The sequence below is a fragment of the Lepidochelys olivacea genome (assembly GCF_965140295.1).
Source record: "Lepidochelys olivacea isolate rLepOli2 genome assembly, chromosome: 23".
In the NCBI taxonomy this organism is placed as follows: Eukaryota; Metazoa; Chordata; order Testudines; family Cheloniidae; genus Lepidochelys; species Lepidochelys olivacea.
Window position 1 is genome coordinate 6,773,138 of NC_140433.1, and position 22,162 is coordinate 6,795,299.

General features: G+C 47.5%; 1 protein-coding gene across 1 annotated transcript; it reads right to left on the reverse strand.

Annotated features, from left to right (window-relative positions):
* Positions 1-1,887: 1,887 nt before the first annotated feature.
* LOC311511630 (uncharacterized protein) lies at positions 1,888-20,568 on the reverse strand. Its single transcript, XM_084612371.1, has 5 exons — positions 20,494-20,568; positions 18,164-18,246; positions 17,338-17,464; positions 8,601-8,714; positions 1,888-7,161 (listed from the first exon to the last, which is right to left on the reverse strand). Exons 2-5 carry the CDS (start codon positions 18,227-18,229, stop codon positions 5,954-5,956), a joined length of 1,515 nt encoding a protein of 504 aa, XP_084468497.1. The 5' UTR covers positions 18,230-18,246; positions 20,494-20,568; the 3' UTR covers positions 1,888-5,953.
* Between the last annotated feature and the right edge of the window lie 1,594 nt (positions 20,569-22,162).

A 22,162-nucleotide genomic window follows, 5' to 3' on the forward strand; every position in this document is an offset into this window, starting at 1 on the left:
ATGGAAATTGTTGAAATCATGGTGGAATTCCTCAAGGGCTTCTTTTCCATGGGTCCAGATGATGAAGATGTCATCAATATAGCGCAAGTAGAGTAGGGGCTTTAGGGGACGAGAGCTGAGGAAGCGTTGTTCTAAATCAGCCATAAAAATGTTGGCATACTGTGGGGCCATGCGGGTACCCATAGCAGTGCCGCTGATCTGAAGGTATACATTGTCCCCAAATGTGAAATAGTTATGGGTAAGCACAAAGTCACAAAGTTCAGCCACCAGGTTAGCCGTGACATTATCGGGGATAGTGTTCCTGACGGCTTGTAGTCCATCTTTGTGTGGAATGTTGGTGTAGAGGGCTTCTACATCCATAGTGGCCAGGATGGTGTTATCAGGAAGATCACCGATGGATTGAAGTTTCCTTAGGAAGTCAGTGGTGTCTCGAAGGTAGCTGGGAGTGCTGGTAGCGTAGGGCCTGAGGAGGGAGTCTACATAGCCAGACAATCCTGCTGTCAGGGTGCCAAGGCCTGAGATGATGGGGCGCCCAGGATTTCCAGGTTTATGGATCTTGGGTAGTAGATATAATATCCCAGGTCGGGGTTCCAGGGGTGTGTCTGTGCGGATTTGATCTTGTGCTTTTTCAGGAAGTTTCTTGAGCAAATGCTGTAGTTGCTTTTGGTAACTCTCAGTGGGATCAGAGGGTAATGGCTTGTAGAAACTCGTGTTGGAGAGCTGCCGAGCAGCCTCTTGTTCATATTCCGACCTATTCATGATGACATCAGCACCTCCTTTGTCAGCCTTTTTGATTATGTCCGGCAGGTCTCTCAACTTCAACACTGATTATATTTCACACACATTTGCAGTTCCTACTTCAACAAAAACACACTTCTATTTCCTCCACGTCGCCATAGTTAGGGACAGCATTTCCCAAACCACAGGCTTAGCTAGGAGATGACTTCAGGAGTAACGTCCTGCAGAGCTGTGACATACCAGAGTACAATCCAGCCTAATGAGTAGCTCTCTCACCCCTGCTCTGCAACCTTGGGTGCCTTACAATGCCTTGCTGAAGTAGCTCCCACCTGGGCCACTCACAAACAGCCTTCCAGCATGCAAGACACACCCTGAATGTGTGTGTGTAACTGCAGCCTGCCAGCCGCACTTGGGTTACACTCTGCCTTGCCTCAGCCTTGGTTATACTGTAGGGTGACCCCCAACACATGACCAGTCCCAGATCTTCCCCCATAAATGTATGTCCTGTACTGCCCAGCCCTCTCCTGGACAGTACAACATATTTGACGTCCAATAAACCTTTAAGAGAATAATATGCCAATTTATTTCAATGGTTTATTTGTAAGGCTAAGATTTTGTCATGATTATTTTTAGTAAGAGTCACAGACAGGTCACGGACAATAAACAAAATTCAAAGACGCCGTGACCTGTCTGTGACTTTTGCTGCTGGGAGCTGTGGGGATCCCCCTCCGTCCATGGCCTCTGCCCAGGGCGGCTGAGAGCTGCAGGGTAACCATATTTCCCAAAGAGAAAATGGGACACCCCCAGCCACTCGCCCGAGGTGTCCCCCTCACCCCGCACGAGGCTGTCACCCCTTGCTGGAACCCTGAGGAGGGCTCCCTCAGGAGTCTGTCACCTGTCGCTGGAACCTTGCAGGGTCCCCCCGTCACTGCTGTGGCTGGAACCCTGTCAGGGCCCCGCTGGTTGCCAGCTCCAGAGTGCTGCAGCCCCTGGGGCTGAAGCAGAGAATGTCATGGAGGTCTTTGGAAGTTATGGATTCTGTGACTTCCATGACCTCCGTGACATAAACATAGCCTTAGTTATTCAGAAACTTCAGTTTAAATGCACTGGCTTGTATTAAACAGAAAAGAAGTTTATTAAGTACAAAGACACAGATTTATTAAGTACAGGTAATGAGGCATAAAAGTCAAAAATGGTTACAAGAAAAATAAAGATAAATGCTCACTAACACATACTTAAGAAATTTTTAGTTTCAAAGCAAAATTTTCTCACCTACATGCTTCAGCGGTCTCACTGACCAAACTCTTTAGGCCAGGACCCCTCCCCCAAAGCTCGACAGCTGTGTCATTTTGTCTTCTCAGTGGCAGAGAATGCAATGGACAGGGAGAGAGAGGGAAGTGTTTTGAGGGGTGTCTGCCCCTTCTTTTTATAGTCCTGTTCCCCCTTTGAGAAGCATTTCCAGCTGGGAGCAAGCCTACAGGCAGTCTGTGTGGACAAGAACATGCTGTTTCTTTGCTAAGGCCTTGTCTACACTACACAGTTTTGTCAGCAAAAGGCTGCTTTTGCCAACAGAACAGCGGGACTGCACACGCTACAATGCTACTTTTTGTGGCAAAACAAAACCACTTAGATGAGAGAGACAGAGCCTCTTCCTGAAAAGTTGAAGTGACAAAGCATCAGTATATATACTGCAATTCATTATGTCGCCATAACTGGCATCCCCCAGTATCCCAGAATGCCCGCTGTGACCACTCTGCTCACTGTTTTGAATTCGGCTGCCCTACAGGCATGTGCCGCTCCCCTTTCAAAGCTCTAGGAAGTTCTGACAGCTGAGCATGCTGCTCTGTTCCGGCAGCAAAGAGCAAATCATTAACGTGGAATCCTCCTGCTCTCCCCCACACTAGGAACACAGCGGCAGGTAGGCTGCTGCTGTGGGTGGGACTGCTCTGCTGTGCAGAGGCAGGGGTAGGGTGTCCTACCTCAGGACTAGTTGCTGTCTGAACTTAAAGAAACAGGATGCCAACATACTCACTCTCCCTCAAAACACACTCTGTCTTTGTCTCTCCCCCCCCCAACACACACTTCCATTGAAAAGCGGCTGGTAATCTAGTAGGATGCCCATGGAACAATGGGATTGAGAAACCTGCATCATGTGACGCTATACTTGCTCCATAAGGCATTGCAAGCCCTTCCCAAAGCAGCCTGTCTCCTGCTGCACTGCTTTCTGTGTCAGTGCAAGACCTACTAGTGTGGATGCGCTCTGCCAACACAAGAAGCATAGTGTGAACACGCAACAGCAGTTTAATTAAAGCGCTTTAATTAAAGCGGCCTAATTTTGTTGACAAAACTCTGTAGTGCAGACAAGGCCTAAAATGCAGGTATTTTTGCTCTGGCCCCCTTTCCTGCCAAAGAATGGCCACTTAGCAGGTAATGGTCCATCAGCCTTGTTTACACTTGGCTGAGGTGTCATTTGCCCTTGGTCTCTGAGGAACTGCTTTTGGCCATTCCTCAGATTTATCTGCCAAACATACTTTTAGTCATGATTTCAGCTTGTTTATTATGTTACATACAATGCTGCTATGTGTACTTTTCCATACTATTGATCAGCAAATTATGGATTTTTAAATGGTACCTCACAAGACATGCCTTATACAAAAAATCCTGTAATAGTGTGCAGGGTGTGAACAAGTCTGTCACAAGACCCTTCATCACAATTGCCTTGGGAAACACATATACGAGCCTTTTGCCTAGTTCCTAATCACTTACTGAAGAATCCTGTACCCAGATCATCTGAGACAATATTGACCTAAACAATTGAACAGCACTGTGACTGTATTCAGTTACTTTCATTAGTTGTATAATTTGGGGCACGCTGTTGTTCACCATTTCAGACTGGAGATTTAAAAACAGTTGGTGATATGTCCAATAACTCGGAGTATTCTCTCCTGTTGACTGAACTGCACTTGAAGTTTCTCCATGTCATCATGGGGGGTGGGGGGGCAGGGAAAAAGCAAAAATAAACTGAGAAATGGCTACTTGCTAAAACAGTCATTTTCTCAAAGTCCCCAATAAATCAGAGCCACAGTCTGACGAATCAAATTAATATCCTGTTATGTGACCAAATGGCACTCAAAAAAGAAGAAAAACCCACATCACAGAGAGATATGGTACATCCAGTTTCATAGAACTAGAAATTCCAGAGCATGTGTTGAATGTGTTGACTCAAAACCAAGACAAGAGATTCTCCTCTGATCCATTCAAACCTGCTTCACTCATTAGTGTTGAGTTGTATTATTTACAAAAGTTCTAGAATCATTGTAATGAAAAAACAAAAACAGAACAAAACAAAAACCCAGCCAACCTTCCCATCTGTAAACCACCCCATCTTAGTAGGAAAACTCCTTTGCTAACAGTTGGAAACTGGGATTTAAACTCCAAATGATGGCACTGTGTTTGAGATCCATTCAAATTCCCTTTCCAGGTCTCTGCCAACTTCATTTCAAGACCTAATTTACTAGGTTTTAAGATCAAAGAAAACAAAGTGTGAGTCCCAAGCAGAGGACTGAGAACACTGACACAAATGATACATTGAGAGGTAGAGTTGTAGCATGTGTAGAAGATAAATTCTACATGGTTCAAACAGAGGAAATACTGTTGAGCTAATTCTGAATGTGGGAATCCCTCCAACTCACCACTTCAGGTGTCACAGAAGTTGAAAAAACGTATTTTCCTATCCCTAATCCTGCTCCTTGTTATATTTAAAATAAGAAAAATGATACAAAACCCAACTGCTATTCAGCACAAGCCAGTGCATTGTGAGAACAACTGGGAATGAGACAATTTGTCCCTAGTGGGGGAACCTGGTGACTAACAATCAGTTTAGAGTGGGAGGAAAAGTATGAATATGATGCTCCAAATATGTTTAGACTAGGAGAAGTTACGGAAGTTATGTCAGGTCTTGAGGAAATTTGCTAAATTTCCCTGGCCACTATACATGGGCTATTTTCTTTCTTGAAAAAATAGTTTTGTTTTTACATCAAGATAGCTAACCAGTGCAGTCAGGGCCCAGGTAGATTTAACTTCTATGCACCTAGTTGAAGTGCCTCCCACTTCCCCACCTGGGGCTGATGGACAGTCCTGTTGGAGGGACACACACTTCCATGACATAGGACAAAGGAGTTGGTGAAAAAGAAAAAATTCTGAGATTGACCCCAAGGAAGGGTGAGTGCAAAAGGGAAAAGCAGACAACTCAGCTGGTGGAGCTGAGAGACCACGATGACACAAATGCTGCCTTGAAGTTCATTATGAAGGAATTAGCAAAAGGAAAATAAAATCTTTTCTCAGCCCTAATCAAGGTTTTTATGGTATTTATCTCCCTTGCAGCTTGTCTGATAATAAATAAGGGCTGAACTCTGACAGAATTTCCCACATTCAGAGAATTCATAGGATCTCTCCTTTGTGGATCCTTTGATGCCCACTAAGGTGTGAGCCATGAGCAAAGGTTTTCCTGCACTCACAGCATTCCTAGGGGTACTCCCCTTTGTGAATTTTCTGATGTGTATTAAGATTTAAGCTCTTGAGTGAAGGTTTTCCTGCCTCACATCATTCATAGGAAGAACAGGAGGACTTGTGGCACCTTAGAGACTAACACATTTATTTGAGCATAAGCTTTCATGGGCTAAAACCCACTTCATCGGATGCATGCAGTGGAAAATACAGTTATACACACTATAACGAGAGTGATCAGTCTCTTGTTGGACTGCTGAACTGGAATTAATTTGCAAACTGGACACCATTAAATTAGGCTTGAATAAAGACTGGGACTGGATGTGTCATTACACAAACTAAAACTATTTCCTCATGTTTATTCCCCCTCCGCCCCCCCCAATTCCTCACACATTCTTGTCAGCTGCTGGAAATGGCCCATCTTGATTATCACTACAAAAGGTTTTTTTTCTCTCCTGCTGGTAATAGCTTAACTGATCACTCTCGTTATAGTGTGTATGATAACACCCATTGTTTCATGTTCTCTGTGTGTGTATATATCTATCTATCTTCCTACTATATTTTCCACTGCATGCATCCGATGAAGTGGGGTTTAGCCCACGAAAGCTTATGCTGAAATAAATGTGTTAGTCTCTAAGGTGCCACAAGTCCTCCTGTTCTTTTTGCGGATACAGACTAACATGGCTGCTACTCTGAACCCTGTCTGTCATCATTCATAGGGTTTCTTTCTCATGTGGATTTTCTGATGTGTAATAAGGGTTGAGCTCTGAGTGAAGGTTTTCCCGCACTCATAGCACTCGTAGGGTTTCTCCCCTGTATGGATTCTGTGATGTATAATAAGGATTGAACTCCGAGTGAAGGTTTTCCCGCACTCATGGCATTCATAGGGTTTCTCCCCCGTATGGATTCTCTGATGTGTAATAAGGTGTGAGATCTGAGTGAAGGTTTTCCCGCATTCACTACATTTATATGGTTTCTCTTCTGTATGGATTCTCTGATGTGAACTAAGGTTTGAGCTCCAAGCGAAGGTTTTCCCACACTCACTGCATTCGTAGGGTTTCTCCCCTGTGTGGTTTTTCTGATGTTTAATAAGATTTGAGATCACAATGAAGGTTTTCCCGCACTCCCAGCATTCATAGGGTTTTTCCCCTGTATGGATTCTCTGATGGCTAATAAGGGATGCCCTTTGAGTGAAGGTTTTCTTGCATTCACAACATTCATAGGGTTTCTCCCCTGTATGGATCCTCTTATGTGTAATAAGGTTTGAGCGCTGAGTGAAGGTTTTCCCACACTCACAGCATTCATAGGGTTTCTCCCTTGTGTGGATTCTCTCATGTGCAATCAAGGTTGAGCTAAGAGTGAAGGTTTTCCCACATTCACAGCATTTATAGGGTTTCTCCCCTGTGTGGATTCTCTGATGTGCAATGAGGGTTGAGCTCCGAGTGAAGATTTTCCCACACTCAAAGCATTCATAGGGTTTCTCCCCTGTGTGGACTTTGTGATGTTTAATAAGGGCTGAGCTCTGAGCGAAGGTTTTCCCGCACTCACAGTATGCATAGGGTTGCTCTCGAATATGGATTCTCTGATGGCTAATAAGGTGTGAGTGCCTACTGAACTTTTCCCCACACTCAGTGCATGTGTTATTTTTTTCTCCCATGCATATTCTCTGCTGGGCTGTGGTTTCCTTGAGGCCTTTGTGAGTTCCGTGATAATTAACAGATTTACCAAATTTCTGCATTGGCTGGTTTCCCTGCCACTTCTCTGGAATGTGCTGACTTTCACAGGCTTTTCCCTGCTCACAACTCCTGGATACACTCCCTTTGCATCTTTGCAGTAACGCCCCAGTTGGCTCCACTTGCTCATCATCTTCCTGCTGAGGATTCTGCTTCATGGTCTCACTCACCATCCCATCACCTGCTGGGACAGAGAAAGAAAAACCTCAGAAACAGGAATTGATAAGGGGAGAACAAATTAAAAAAGCAGCTGCAGATGGAAAAAAAATCCTTAAAGAGGAGAGAAGAGGGGATCAATTCTGCATCCAGTTTGCATCCAAACACTCAGGGAGAAGCGAGTTCAGGGAAGGGGCTTGTGACGTTATTGACATAATCTGGGATCGTGTAGATCATTGTTGCAACCAAGGTCCTGTAGTGGCACCAAATCTTGTATAAAGGGGGTCAAATAAGGTGTCTAAGACAAGGTTATGGTTTGCTGGTTATGATTATGCTGTCTATATGTGTGTATCATTTTTGTAGTTAAAGTTATGAATATTGGCTCTATACTGTCTGTATTTCAAACTTATGCTATGCTTCTGAGTGACACCCCAGACAAGTTGGTGTCAGCTCTGCCTAGCCTGCTTGATGGCCCATTAAGGACCATCAGCTATACAACTGACCCACTGAGAGAAGGCAGATACACCTTGTGTCAGCAAGGTATGCAGGGACTTGCCCATGTGACTCCAAACTCCATTTTGCTGTAATTTTCCACAGTAAGAACAAAGAGATGTTCTTACACCTGGAAAAGACTATAAAAGGCCGATGCCTCATCTCCATCTTGTCTTCAATCCTGCTTCATACCTCTGGAGGACCTTTGCTACACTGAAGCTTTGAACCAAAGACTGAAAGACCCATCCCAGCTGTGGATGCACTCCAGAGACTTGATTTGAACCTGCAGTTTATTCGATCACTGTTACAAGCCTGAACCAAGAACTTTGCCATGACTGTATGTCATTGATTCCATTTAACCAATTCTAGCTCTCATCTATATCTTTTTCCTTTTATGAATAAACCTTTAGATTTTAGATTCTAAAGGATTGGCAATAGCGTGATTTGTGGGTAAGATCTGATTTGCATATTGACCTGGGTCTGGGGCTTGGTGCTGTGGGATCGAGAGAACCTTTTTTCTTTTACTGGGGTATTGGTTTTCATAACCATTTGTCCCCATAACGAGTGGCACTGGTGGTGATACTGGGAAACTGGAGTGTCTAAGGGAATTGCTTGTGTGACTTGTGGTTAGCCAGTGGGTTAAAACCAAAGTCCTCTTTGTCTGGCTGGTTTGGTTTGCCTCAGAGGTGGAAAAAGCCTTGGGTTGTAACTGCCCTGCTTTGGGTTGTAACTGCCCTGCTTTAAGCAGTTTGTCCTGAATCGGCACTCTCAGTTGGGTCCCACCAGAACCAGCATCGTTACAGGGCTACTGCCAGGAGGTAGGATGGGTAGGAAACCATGAGCAATATCTGCCCTGAGAATACGACACCTGGTGGGGACAATCCTGAATTCAGAGACCTCACAAGGTCTTTGTTGCGAATCCCAGCTTTTCCTTCAGGTACTGACAGTTTCTGAGTTGGTTTAATGATTGCTCACCTGTGCAGGTGCTGCTCAGGATCTCTCTTTCCTCTGATCCCTGGAGATCTGAGGCCCATGGCTCTTCCCCTCGATCCAGTTGGGAGATTACATCAGGTTTGGAAACTGGAAACCCTGCCCAGGGGAAAGAAGACAAGTGAGATCAGGTGAATTCATAGGACATTTGTCACCCACTCAGAAAGTTCTGTTATTTTAACTCCAGACCATATTAAATGAGTAAAATCCTGGGGCCAGTTCCCCAGGTGCTCAAAGGTGCAGGACACTCTTCTTATGAGGAATTTAATTGTGCCCATGTCTACTGGGAACACACATTGCCAGACACTCATGATCAAAGGGGCTCCTAAAACCCAGAGCAGGTACCTCCATATCCCAGAAAGGGAAGACTCCAGTCAGTGTGGGCAGGCTGAAGCCCAGGGAAACTGGGCACAGAACCTGTGCAGGCCAGCGAGGGTCCCGAGATGAGCCCTGCTAGTCTGGCTGAAGACTGAGTCTAGGGAGGCCTGCTGAAACACCACCAGCTGCGGGTACCAAAATGGGCCCCAGCTGGGTAGATGAAGAAGGCAGTGCCTCTGGGAGAAGCCTTTTAGAGCTACGGCCCCATACCAGGGACTGTATACCCTGGAAGGGGGGGCAGTGCATGTGGCTCGGCCGGAAAGCTGAGTTGCTGAAGACCTGCCGAGAGAACCATTCTGGGGTGGGCTTGCGCTTGCAAGAGCTGGGTGCCACCCTGAAAAGAGACTGTGATTGCAGGCATATCGACCAGAGAAAAGGAGGTGCTCACGAGAAGTGGGCGCTGACCCCGTTACAGATGGTATGTAATATCTGGCTAACATAAATCCTAGGAGGTGTTATGAACTTCAAAGGACTCTGAAAAAAATGTGCTAGACAAAATTTAAGTGGGATTCCTAGAAAACACTTGGGGGAGGAGAAGTCAACTTCTCACCTCCACAGCAAACCCTATGGAAGCTGCACCATGAGGAGAAACCATTGCCTGCTGATCACCTGTTACATGAAGACAAGTTCAGAGGCCCAAAATGGATAGAAGAGTGACTCACAGATGCATGGGCAAGCTTCTTCTGAGCTAACAACTGTTAGCTTGTGACCACAGGGTAAAAAACTCTTGGTGGAGTTTGAAGGTCTGTTCACCTACTTTAGCCCTTGGTGGGTTTGGGGTGATCTCTGGTAAGCTTATTATCATGCATTTAGGTTCTTATATTGTTTTTAATATGATCTCTCTGTAATGCTTTTACCCTGATTTTATCAGTTTTCTGGGAACGGTCTGTGCGGTAACTTAGGTACGCTGCTCAAAGCCCCTGAGGAAGGAAGGGAAAGCGGGCTTGCTGAGGGGATCTGCCTTGTTGGGGAATTCACAGTGTGGGCAGGGAGATGTGCCGCCTGGAAATACCCCAGTCAGGAGGGAGAGACATGTGGGTTTCTACCCCAGAGAGGTGACTGCTAGACAGCCTGAGAGTGGGTGCCCTTGCTGGACCACAGAGGGGGAATACAGGTACAATGACCCTGAATAGTGACATGGGGAGCAAAGGATACAATAAGACATTTGTCACCTTGATAGACAGTGGTCTCTGGACACCAGTACCCTAACCATCATCATGAGTTTGTAGGTGTCCTAGAACAGAGGAGCTGTACAGAGGGATGGGAAGGAGGATAATGAGGTCGCTCTGGGGATGTTTATGGGGTGCTCCTCCAATGAGCAGCATGGGAGAAAGCAAAAAACAACAGAAATGTAGGGCTGGAAGGGAGCTCAAGAAGTCATCAAGTCCAACCCCGTGCTGTGACAGGACCCAGTGAATCTAGATCCCTCACAGGTGTTTGTCCAACTTGGTTTTTAAAATTTCCAATGACAGGGAATCCACTTCTTTCCTTAGAAGCTTATTCCACAGTAAACTATCCTTAGAGTTAGAAACTTTTTCCTAATATCTAACCTAAATATCCCTTGCTCCATAATAAGCTCATTAAGGACCTGGCTGAAGAGACCTCTGAGTCATTATTAACAATCTTGGAAGATGTCTTCAGGTCAGCAGGACCTGATTAAATACATCCAAGAATACTTAGGGAACTGGCTGAAGAGAACCCTGAGTCATTGGCAATTATCTTTGAGAACTCATGTAGAATGGGAGATATCCCAGAGAACTGGAAAAGGGCAAATATAGTACTTATCTATAAAAAGGAAATAAGGACAGCCCACAGAATTATACACCAGTCAGCTTAATTTTAGTAACTGGAAAGATACTAGACCAAATAATCACTCAATCAATTTGTAAGCATCTTGAAGAAATAAGGTGAAGTACCTGTCACCATAGATTTGTCAAGAATAAATCATATCAAACCAACCTAACATCTGTCTTTGACAGGGTAACAAGCCTTGTGGATGCAGGGAGCACTAGATGTGATATATCTTGACTTTTAATACTTTTTCCATAAACAAATTAGGGAAATATAGCCTAGAAGACCTTCAATAAGGTGGGTGCACAACTGGTTGGAAAACCATAGTCAGAGTAGCTGTCGAAGGGCATATCAAGTGGGGTCCCTCAGGGAATCTGTCTGGGATCCAGTTCTACTCATTATGTTTATAAATGGCTCCAATAATGGCATGGAGGGTACACATAAAGTTTGCAGACAAACCCAAGCTGGGAGAGGCTGCAAACGCTTTGGCAGACAGTATTAGAGTTCAAAATGATCCTGACAAACTGGAAAAATGGCCTGAAATAAATAGCATGAAATGCTAGAAGGACAAATTCAAAGTAGTACACTTAGGAAGGAATAATCAATTATACAAATATAAAATGGGAAAGGACTGTTTAAGGAGGAGTACTGCAGAAAAGAATCTGGGGGGTTGTGATGCTCTGCACCTCAGAGGAAACTCCCAGCACCCACATGTTCATCCTTGTAAAATGATAGCGTGGTATCCAATGCAAAGTTTGTCACATCAGGTGTCTTTGGAAGGCTCATGAGGTACTGAGCATTCTTGTTATAGTGATGTTATAGTAATGTTATAGGTTATAATTTCATATGTATATAGTTATGAGGCTGAAAATGTATCCTCGTGGCTTAAAGCAAGCCCAGACAAAAACTCTCCAAGAGCAGAGAGGCAATTCACACCTCATCAGGGGATGTATGAGACAAACTCAGCCCAGCCTCATAGGAATAAAGGACACTGGCCTAGGCAACAACAAAGGATCTGCTGGACTCTCGAGTGAGTCACCCCCACCTCCTTTGGTCAGTTTCGGACTGCAATGAGGTAATGGTCACCTGACTCTGAAGGGTGGGGGCAAAGCCAAGAGGGAAGAAAGGACACGATAAAAGGGAGAGATGTTTGCCATGCTCTTCCTCTCTCTTCCACCTCCATCTTCATCCATCACCCCCAAGTGACTGAAGCACTGATCAAAGGGGAGAACCTGGCTGAAGAGCAACCAGCCAGGCTGTGGTGAGAAGCATCTAAGTTTGTAAGGGCATTGAAAGTGTTAAGATCAGCCAGCCAGGAACGTGTTTTGCTTTTTTTTTTTTTTTTTTCAATTTGACCAAATCTGACTTATGTTTTGACTTATAATCACTTAAAATCTATATTTATAGTTAATATATCTGTTTATTCTACCTGAAGCAGGGCATTTGGTTTGAAGCCTGTCAGAGACTCTCCTTGGGATAACAAGCCTGGTACATATTCATTTCTTTGTTAAATTGACAAACTCAGATAGCTTGCAGCATGCAGTGGGCATAACTAGACACTGCAAGACGGAGGTTCCTAGGGTTGTGTCTGGGACCGGAGATGTTGGCTAGTGTCATTCGGTTGCACAATCTAAGGAGCAGCTTACATGCTAGAGGCTTTGTGTGAACAGCCCAGGAGTTGGGGTTCTCACAGCAGAGCAGGGTAAGGCTCTCTCCCAGAGTCGAGGATTGGAGTGACCTAGCAGATCACCGGTCCAGATAACACCAGAGGGGAATGTCACAGGGTTGTAATGGATCACAAACTAAATAGGACTAAACAATTTAATATTGTTGCAAAAAATGTGAATATCATTCTGGCATGTATAAGCAGGAGTGTTGTAAGCAAGATCCGAGAAGTCATTCTTCCACTCTATTCAGCACTGATAAGGCCTCAACTGGAATAATGTATACAGTTCTGGGCACCACACTTCAGGAAAGATGTAGACATATTGGTCGAAGTCCAGAGGAGAGCAAAAACCAAAAATGATTAAAAGTACAGAAAACATGACCTATGAGAAAAGACTGAGAAAACCAAGGGTTTTTTTTTAGTTTGGAGAAGAGAAGATTGGGTGGGGGGACATAACAGTCTGCAAGGCTGCAACATAAAAGGCTGTTATAAAGAGGAGGGTGCTAAATTGTTCTCCTTATCCACTGAGGACAGGACAAGAAGTAAAGGGCTTGAATTGCATAAAGGGAGATTTAGGTTAGACATTAGTACAGGGGTCTCAAACACATGGGTTATTTTCTGTGGCCCGCCAGCTCCCCGCGGCAGCCCCGCCCCTCCAGCATTTACCTAGAATGGCTCCAGCCCGGCGTGCACCAGGGGCAGGGCAGGCTCTCTCCCTGCCTGACCTGCCCCTGTGCCGCTCTGGGAAGCAGCCAGGACCTGGGGGAGGGGGGCACAGGGGTGTTTGTTGCCCTGGCCGCTCCTCCAGGTACCTCCCACGAAGCTCCCATTGGCTGCGGTTCCCCGTTCCCCTGTAGGTCCCGGCTGCTTCCCAGAGCGGCAAGGGGGCAGGGCAGGCAGGCAGGGAGCCTGCCCTGCCCCTGGTGCGCGCTGGGCTGGACCCGCCCCCCGAACTCCTCCTGCAGCCGAACCCCCTGCCCTGAGCCCCCTGCTGCACCCCACACCCCTCCTGCAGCCGAACTGTCACGGAGTGTGGGGGAGTCTGGGGCCTGCACCCCTCTTCCTGGGATTCACTGTGACTCTCAGCCAGCCAGTAAAACAGAAGGTTTACTGGACAATAGGAACACAGTCTAAAACAGAGCTTGTGGGTACAACCAGGACCCCTCAGTCAAGTCCTTCTGGGGGGCAGGGAGCTTAGTCCCCAGCCCTGGGGTTCCCTATGTTCCACCACCCAGCACCAAACTGAAAACAACCCCCCACACCCCCCAGCAGGCTCTCTCCTACAGCCTTTGTCCAGTTTCCCAGGCAGAGGTGTTACCTCTCCCTCCCCCTCCTGGCTCAGGTGACAGGCTCTCAGGTCTCCCATCCCCAGTGAAACTCCCCTGCCACATTCCCAGGTCAACACTCCCCCCTCCCTGCTGCGTCACACAACCCCCCTGCCCTGAGTCCCCTGCCACACCCCTCCTGCAGCCGCACCCCACCCCCCTGCCCTGAGTGCACTGCCGCACCCCTCCTGCACCCCAACACTCCCTCCCAGTCTAAAGCCCTGAGCCTCTGAGGGTCAGAAGCCCTGAGCCCTCGCCCTATCCAGGACCCTGACACCCCTCTCCTCCCACTGCAGCCCCAACCCCTGTGGGGTTTGTCTGCACTGCTGCCTGATTGAGGACTTCTGGCTCCACAGGGTGTCTGGTTGACTGGTAAGTCTGTAACTCTGGTGTTCATATGTTTGAGGTTCTACTGTATCCACTGGATCACTCTTGTCCATATGTATGTTGACTCCCTCAGTGAATTCTAATAGATAAGGCATGATTTCTCTTTACAAAAGCCAAGTAGACTCTTCCCCAACAAATCGTGTTTATTTATGTGTCTGAGAATTCTGTTCTTTACCATAGTTTTCAGCCAATTTGCTCGGTACCGAAGTTAGCCTTCCCAGCCTCAAACTGCCAGGATCCCCTTGGGAGCCTTTTTTAAAAATTAGTATTATATTAGCTATCCCCAGTCTGGTATAGAGGCCGGTTTAAGTGGTAGGTTACATATCACAGTCAGTAGTTCTGCACTTTCCATGTATGAAAAGTATTTCAGTACTACTGGGCGAATACCATCTAGTCCTCGTGACTTATTCATGTTGAAATTATCCATTTGTTCCAAAACCTCCTCTATCGACACCTCAGTCTGGGACAGTTCCTCAGATTCACCAGCTAAAAAGAATGGCTCAGGTTTAGGAAAGTCCCTCACATCCTCTGCAACGAAGACTGATGCAGAGGATTAATTTAGCTTCTCTGCAATGGCCTTGGCTTCCTTGTGCGCTTGTTTAGTATGTCAATGACCAAATAGCCCCACTGATTGTTTGTCAGGCTTCTGATGTACTTTAAAAAAAAATAAAAAAAAATTGGTGTTAGTTTTAGTGACTTTTTGTAGTTGCTTCTCAAATTATGTTTTTGGCCTGCTAATTATACTTTCACACTTGACTTGCCAGAATTTTTGCTCCTTTTATTTTCCTCAGTTTGACTTCCAATGTTTAAAGGATGCCTTTTTTCACCTCTAACTGCCTTATTTACTCTTTAGCCATGGTGGTATTTTCTTAGTCCTCTTACTGTTCTTTTTGTCCCCATTTGGGGGTACACATTTATTTTGAGCCTCTATTATGGGATTTTAAAAATGTTTCCATGTAACTAGCTTTCTCACTTTTGTGTAGTTTCTCTTTCTGAAGTTAAATGCTATAGTGGTGGAGTTGTTGGTACTCTCCCCCCTCACAATGATGTTAAATGTAATTACATTATGGTCTCTATTACCAAGTGGTTCACTTCTTGGACCAGATCCTGTCTATCACTTAGGACTAAATCAAGAATTCCCTCTCCCCTTGTGGGTTCCAGGACTAGCTGCTCCAATAAGTAGCCATTAATGGTTTCTAAAAACTTAACCTCTGCATCCCATCCTGAGGTGACATCTACACAGTAAATATGGGGATAGTTGAAACCCCCAATTATTATGATTGAGTTTTCTATTTTAACAGCCTCTCTAATCTTTCTGAGCATTTCATAATCACCATCACCATCCTGGTCAGGTGGTCAATATCATATTCCTACTGCTATACTCTCATTATTCAAGCATGGAATTTCTATCAGTAGAGATTCTATAGCACAGTTAGATTCACTTAAAATTTTTTCTATATTTGACACGGTTTCTTTCACAGTTACTCCTGGGGGAATTTTGTGTCATTGTGCATATGCAGAATTCATGTCCCCTGCAGATTTCTTTGCTTCCCCGCAGAAAAACTACTTCTGACAGGGAAGCAAAAGGAAGCCGCAAGAGTGGCCAGGCACCCCTCACGGCAGCGCAGGCAGGTTGGTTCAGGCACCCGGAGCAGCTGGTAGAGACATAAACCACCACCAGGGGGCAGGAGGGGGAGGAGCTGGGCAGTCGTGCATGTGAGAGACACTCTGTCCCTCCTGCTTGCTATTGGGGTGTGTTCGGCATGGAGGGGCAGGGCTTCAGGGTATTTCTGAGGAGTTAGGTATGGGGCAGACTCTGTCCCCTCAGGCAGAGAAGAATGTAGCAGCCTGCCTGCTTAGTACATTGTTCCTATTGTCTTTGTGAATTCCCCTAGGAGTATAAAACAGGTAAAAGTTTGAAGGTGCCTTTACAGTGCCAGAGCGCTGGAAAGGACTGTGTGGCCTTATAAATGCTTAGGGGGCTTCCGTGATTAGAACGAGCCTAAATTTTTGGACTAAAAAAAATGTGCTGCATGAACTCCTTGCCACTGATGTTTCTGGAGATGGTCAGTAGCCAAGACAAATTGTGAGTCTGATTCCCCAGCCCCACTTGCTCTTCAGTTGCCTGCGATGTAACACTGAGCATATTAGCCAACAAATATATGCAGCCATAACCAGAAATAGAGTCAAACCTAGCTACATTACTGTTAGGCAAGGAGGCTTGGGGAGTTCCTCCCATACTCCCCACTCCCATTCTCTATCCATTTTATTGTAGTTTAAATTACCTATATAATTGAAACAGCATGATTATATTGCGTTATTTTGACAAATAAAATTCGCAGAATTCCTCCAGGAGTAATATAGTGCCACTCTGCCACCAGCACAACCTACTTTGTCATATCCTATGTCATTCCAATTCCTATATCGTTCATATCTTGTCTCATTTATTATAATCATTTCACCAAGTTTCTGTGATGCCTATCATATCAATATCCTCATTTAGAAGTCACAAACTAACACCAGGTTGCTTTGTTTTTTTTTTTAAGTACATCAGAAGCAGGAACCCTGACAATCAGTGGGGCCACTGGGTGACAGATGTGCTAAACAAGCACTCAAGTTCACCCATTTTAGGGAATAGTTGGAACAACTTGGCAGAGCTGTGATTCTGATATGAAGAGAGGTGCATGTGAAACTTGAAGGAAGAGGTATTCCTCACTTCAGTGAGGAGTATTGTAGGTAGGCCAATAAAGGTGCACAAGGGTGTGTTCTTGTCACGACAATTGTCAGCAGTCTGGTGGCATACATGCAAGTGGTCTCCGTGAGGGGTAAGTGACTCAGAAGGAATCCTCAGTGCAAGAACAAAGGGGTGGTAACATTATGGAAGTCTGAGATGGATTGTGTGCAGTAGGCTCAGTGTTTGAGTGCAGGCCAGTGGTATGTAGCTTTTGCTTTCTACACTGGACCAAACTCCAAGTTTTGCCTTAGCAAAGAGAAGGTATTAGACTTTATGCTATACTCCTGTGCTCTGTAGTGCGGAGGATAGAGTGCTAGTATTTATCATTGGTCTCTTGAGGTGTTGCTGAAACAGGGCACAGTTGAGGTTGCATTGTGGGGTGTTGTGAACCTTAATTCCTCATTTTCCCCTTCTAATAACCAAGGGGATGGGAATCCTTACCCAGCGAGGTCACATTCTCATAGTTCTCCTGCATAACGTCTCTGTAGAGGGCTCTCTGAGCGGGGTAAAGCAGAGCCCACTCTTCCTTGGTGAAATACACAGCCACCTCCTCGAAGGTCACTGGTCCCTAAAAGAGCAAGAACCTGCTACTCAGTACCTGCTACCTAGTGACAACATCACTCTTGACAGGAGAGGAGGTCTAATCACATGGAAGCTCTGGGAGGCAGGCAGTGAGCAGAGTCCCATCCTCACACCCTCAGAGCAGCCAGGAAGCATCAGGGTGATGGGAGAAAGAGAGAGCCCTTCTAGCAGAGAGAAGAGGCAGTGGTCTTCCCATTCTCATCGCTCACCTAACTAGTTAGAAGCTGGTATAGGAGATGGAGCCTGCAGCAGGGCCCAGGGACAATTTCCTAGTGGGAATCCCAACACCCTCTCCATTACCAGCATCTGGAGGGGAGGGGCTGAGGTGTCTTCCTTGGACCTCACTGTGGGGTGCCCCTTCTTATCTCACAGCAGCGAAGGTTCAGGCTATAGCACGTGGAGGCTGGTACGTTTTCCCAGCCCACTTCCCAGGGGTTGTTTCCTGTTTGATAAATTACGGAATTTCCACCCACAAACCCCAGGGCTCTGCTGCTCGGATCTAGGCCTCACAGTAAACAAATCACAGCAAGTTTGTCACACCCTGTCCCCCCACTTTCTCCACCCTGTGTATTTCCCTAAAACCTCCCACCTCCAGATCAACCCCCGAGAAGTGTCCACTTCCTATGTATTTATTGCCCTTCTCCCTCCAACAGGAACCCACCAACAACTCTCTGATAATCCGTACCTCAACTGGCTCCATTGCAGCCATTTCCCTTCCCTGGAAGGATGGAATGATCTGGGAGCAAAACATGAATGTTACGCTGCAGCCTGTTACGGCAAAAAGGGCGATAGAAGACATGTCAGAACAGGAAATAAATTCACATCACAATTCCCCCCAGGCTCTTTCCCTGCATACTGATGTCCTAGACCCAGGTAAATAACAGAAAAATTGAAAGGATACTTAGTAACGGGGCAGGGGAAGAGCAGGGGAGGGCATGTGTTAGAAAAAGAATTCAATCAAACACAAAGTCATAGAATCATAGAATATCAGGGTTGGAAGGGACCCCAGAAGGTCATCTAGTCCAACCCCCTGCTCAAAGCAGGACCAATTCCCAGTTAAATGTTAAGTGTCCAATAAGTTCTTGGAATGTATTGGGGACACCTGTTTCTTTCAGAAGATGGAAGTAGTAACCAGAGGATGGCCATTTTACACCTGATTCTGACTAACAAGAAGGAATTAGTTAGGAAATGGAAGGTGGAAAGCAATACGGGCAAAAGTGATCATGAAATGATAGATTTCATGATTGTAGGAGTAGCAAAAATTCTATGAGTAGCAAAATAAGGACAACAGACTTCAAAAAGGCAGACTCCAACACACTTGGAAAACTGGTAGGTGAGGTCCCATGGCAATAAAATCTGAGGTGAAAATTAGAGTCCAGGAGAGCTGGCAGTTTCTGGGAGACAATATTAAAAGAGCAATGGCAAATTATCACAAAGTGAAGGAAAGCTAGAAAGAATAGTAAGCGGGCAATATGGCTCTACCAGGAGCTCTTTAATGACCAGAAAATAAAAAGGAATCCTAAACAAGTGAAATCACAGATAAATTGCTATGGATGAGTACAAAAGAGTATAGCACAAGCACGTGGGGACAAAATCAGAATGTTTAAGTCACAAAATGAGTTACGCCAAGTAAGTGACAAAAGACAATAAGATAAGGATTCTATAAATATTAGGGATGTCAAGAGATTTAAAAAATTAATCCAATAACAAAATTCTGCTCAACGCACAGCTGCTGCCAAAAAAAGCTAACACCACGTTAGGATTCCTAAGGAACGAGATGGAGAAGAACACCAAACATTTGTATACAAATCAAGGGGACAACCTCCAATATACTGGGACCACCATGGCTACTACAGCACTGCACACAGGATATTTTATATTAATCTCTGAGAACTGGGGAGGAAATGGGCAAAAAAGAAATATTTGATAATATGATAAAAAACAATGAAGATCTGAAGGGATTTTATATCCATATTAAATATGTGAGAACATTGGGACAATTTGACAGGACTGTCCACAGAAGTTCAACAGACAGACAGTCATAGTGCACCACCAGTCACATGGGCAGCAGGGAGCCCTTTGGGGAGTTGCGTTAAGAGGGTACGTGAGGGTGGTACGGAGCAGGCAATGGAGGGGGGCCACAGCAGGGGTGTGCAGGTGACTGGTAGCTGGGGGGGAGCTGCTTTGCACGTAGTGCGGGTGTGTGCGTGGGGGGTGTGGGGAGGGCAGTATCTGGGGCTGTGTGACCTGGAGCTGGACAGTCTCCACTGGGGACACTGTCTCCTCCTATGCCCTTCCAGGCCTTGTGGCACCTCAGAGACTAACCAATTTATTTGAGCATAAGCTTTCTCTAAGGTGCCACAGGTCCTCCTTTTCTTTTTGCGAACACAGATTAACACGGCTGCTACTCTGAAACCTGCCAGGCCCTGTTGTTGGTACAGAACGGCCACCCCAGAGGCGGCCGCGTCTCGGGACTCTGCGAGCTGCCCCCGCTAGCCCCCTTCCCGTTTGGGGAATGACTCAGTTTCCCACCTAACAAAGGACAATTTGCAGCAGGGCCCACGGGTGGGGAAATATCCCACCTCCGAGGAGATTTTAAATGGACCCTGGAGAATTGAAGAGAAAGGGGGGGGGGGGGATCTGAGCCGGAGCCTAGAGGAAGGGTCAGTCCCTGGAGCGAAAGGGGAGACACCTGCCTGGATTTTACACCCCGCACTGACAAGCGGGGAGAATTGTATCCCTGCTGGAGAGACACGTGGCCAAACCAAAGGGGGGCTCAACAGCGCCCCCCCATCCGCCACGGGGGGGTTCCAACCCCCCCCATCTCCAGCCTGCCCCCCCCCCGACGCACACACAGGGGAACCCCCTGGGCCCCGCCACCTCTGCCCCCACCGCGGTCCAGGCCCCTCCGGCCCCGGCGCGTCCCCAGGGGCTGCGAGACCTGCGGCCCCCCCCGGGCCCTTCGTGCAGCGCCGCTGTCCCGCCCGCCCGGCCCCCCCCGAGTCTCTCCGGCACCTGGTGCCTGCGGCTCCGGGCGGGGGCGGCGGAGCCCGGGGCGGGTCCAGCCGGAGAGACTCCCCCGGGCCCGGGGGGAGGGGGAGGGGCGGTGGGGGCCCCCTCTTGGCTCCGTCAGCCCCGGGCGCGCGCCAGCCACGGGGACGAACGGTCCGCGGGGCCCGGCAGCAGCGCGCGCGCGCACCCGGCCAGCGGCCACCCCGCCCACAGGAGGCCGGCGTGAGAGAGGGCGAGAACTACGCTTCCCAGCGTGCCCCGGGAGGCGGGCGGACGCTGCGCAGCCGCTCCATGCGCGCGCGAGGGCCGCGCTCGGCCCCGTCACCGCCGCTCCGACGACCGTCAGGAACTACACTTCCCAGCGTACCCCGGGGCCACCCTGGCCCCGCCCCCCCGCCAACCTCCCCCCCCCCCAGTCCCCTCGTAGAGACCCCCTCCCCCGCTCTGGCAGGCGCCTCTCGGAGCCGCTCACCCCGCCCTGAGCCCCCATTTAAACAGCAAACTCCGGTGTCCCGGGGGGGGGGCGCAGCCAGGTGCCTGGCAGGGAGGGGGACGGGCCCACCCGGGCACTTATTGACCCTGTCACTGGCCTCCTCCCTCTTTGCCCCGTTTTCTCCCTAATTCTCCAATATCCCTTTAAAATCTCCTCCGATTTGGGATGTTTTCCCGCCTGTTTCCCCTGCCGCAGATTCTCCTTGTTTCGGGGGGAAGCAGGTACCCCCCTGAGAAGGGGGTCAATGGGCGCAGCTTGCAGAGCCCTGCGATCGGGCTGCGTCTGCGTCTGGGGTGGGCGATCCGCTCTCTGCCGGCCACCAGGCCTGGAAGGGCACGGGAGGAGAAAGTGGCCCCAGTGGAGACTGCCCAGCTCCTGGCCACACAGTCTGGGCCACGGCCCCCGTCCGGTGCCCAGTGCAGCTTGCCCCAGCTGCCAGTCACAGAAGATTAGGGTTGGAAGGGACCTCGGGAGGTGTCTCGTCCAACCCCCTGCTCAAAGCAGGACCAATCCCCACCTAAATCATCACCTGTCCACCCCTGCTGTGACCCCCTCTCCATTGCCGGGGAGCCTTCCTGCTCCATACCACCCTCACGTACCCTCTTAAAGCAGCTCCCCAAAGGGCTCCTTCCTGCCCCTCTGACTGGTGGTGCACTATGACTGTCTGTTTATTGAACTTCTGTGGACAGTCCTGTCAAATTGTCCCAATGTTCTCACATATTTAATGTGGATATAAAATCCCTTCAGATCTTTGTTTTCTATCACATTATCAAATATTTCTTTTTTGCCCCTTTCCTCCCCAGTTCTCAGAAATTGATATAAAATATCCTGTGTGCAGTGCAGTAGTAGCCATGGTGGTCCCAGGATATTAGAGGCTGCCCCTTTGATTTATACACACAGGTTTTGTGTTATTCTCCATCCCATTCCTTATGAATCCTAACATGTTGGGGTTGAGGTTCCTGGGAGCTGCCACCTCCATTGTGATCTGTGAGCAGCTGCTGCTCCCTTCAACTACCTGAAGGTGGGTTCCAAAGAGGATGGAGCTCGGCTGTTCTCAGTGGTAGCAGATGACAGAACGAGGAGTAATGGTCTCAAGTTGCAGTGGGGGAGGTCCAGGTTGGATATTAGGAAACACTATTTCACTAGGAGGGTGGTGAAGCACTGGAAGGGGTTACTTAG

Coding starts and splice junctions, on each gene's coding strand:
- LOC311511630 (XM_084612371.1), bottom strand. CDS start 18,229: ATGTTTTGCTCCCAGATCATTCCATCCTTCCAGGGAAGGGAAATGGCT. Junction 8,715..17,337: donor TGAGAATGTGACCTCGCTGG/GTAAGGATTCCC, acceptor TCCCCTGGGCAG/GGTTTCCAGTTTCCAAACCT. Junction 7,162..8,600: donor CCTGAGCAGCACCTGCACAG/GTGAGCAATCAT, acceptor TCTCTGTCCCAG/CAGGTGATGGGATGGTGAGT.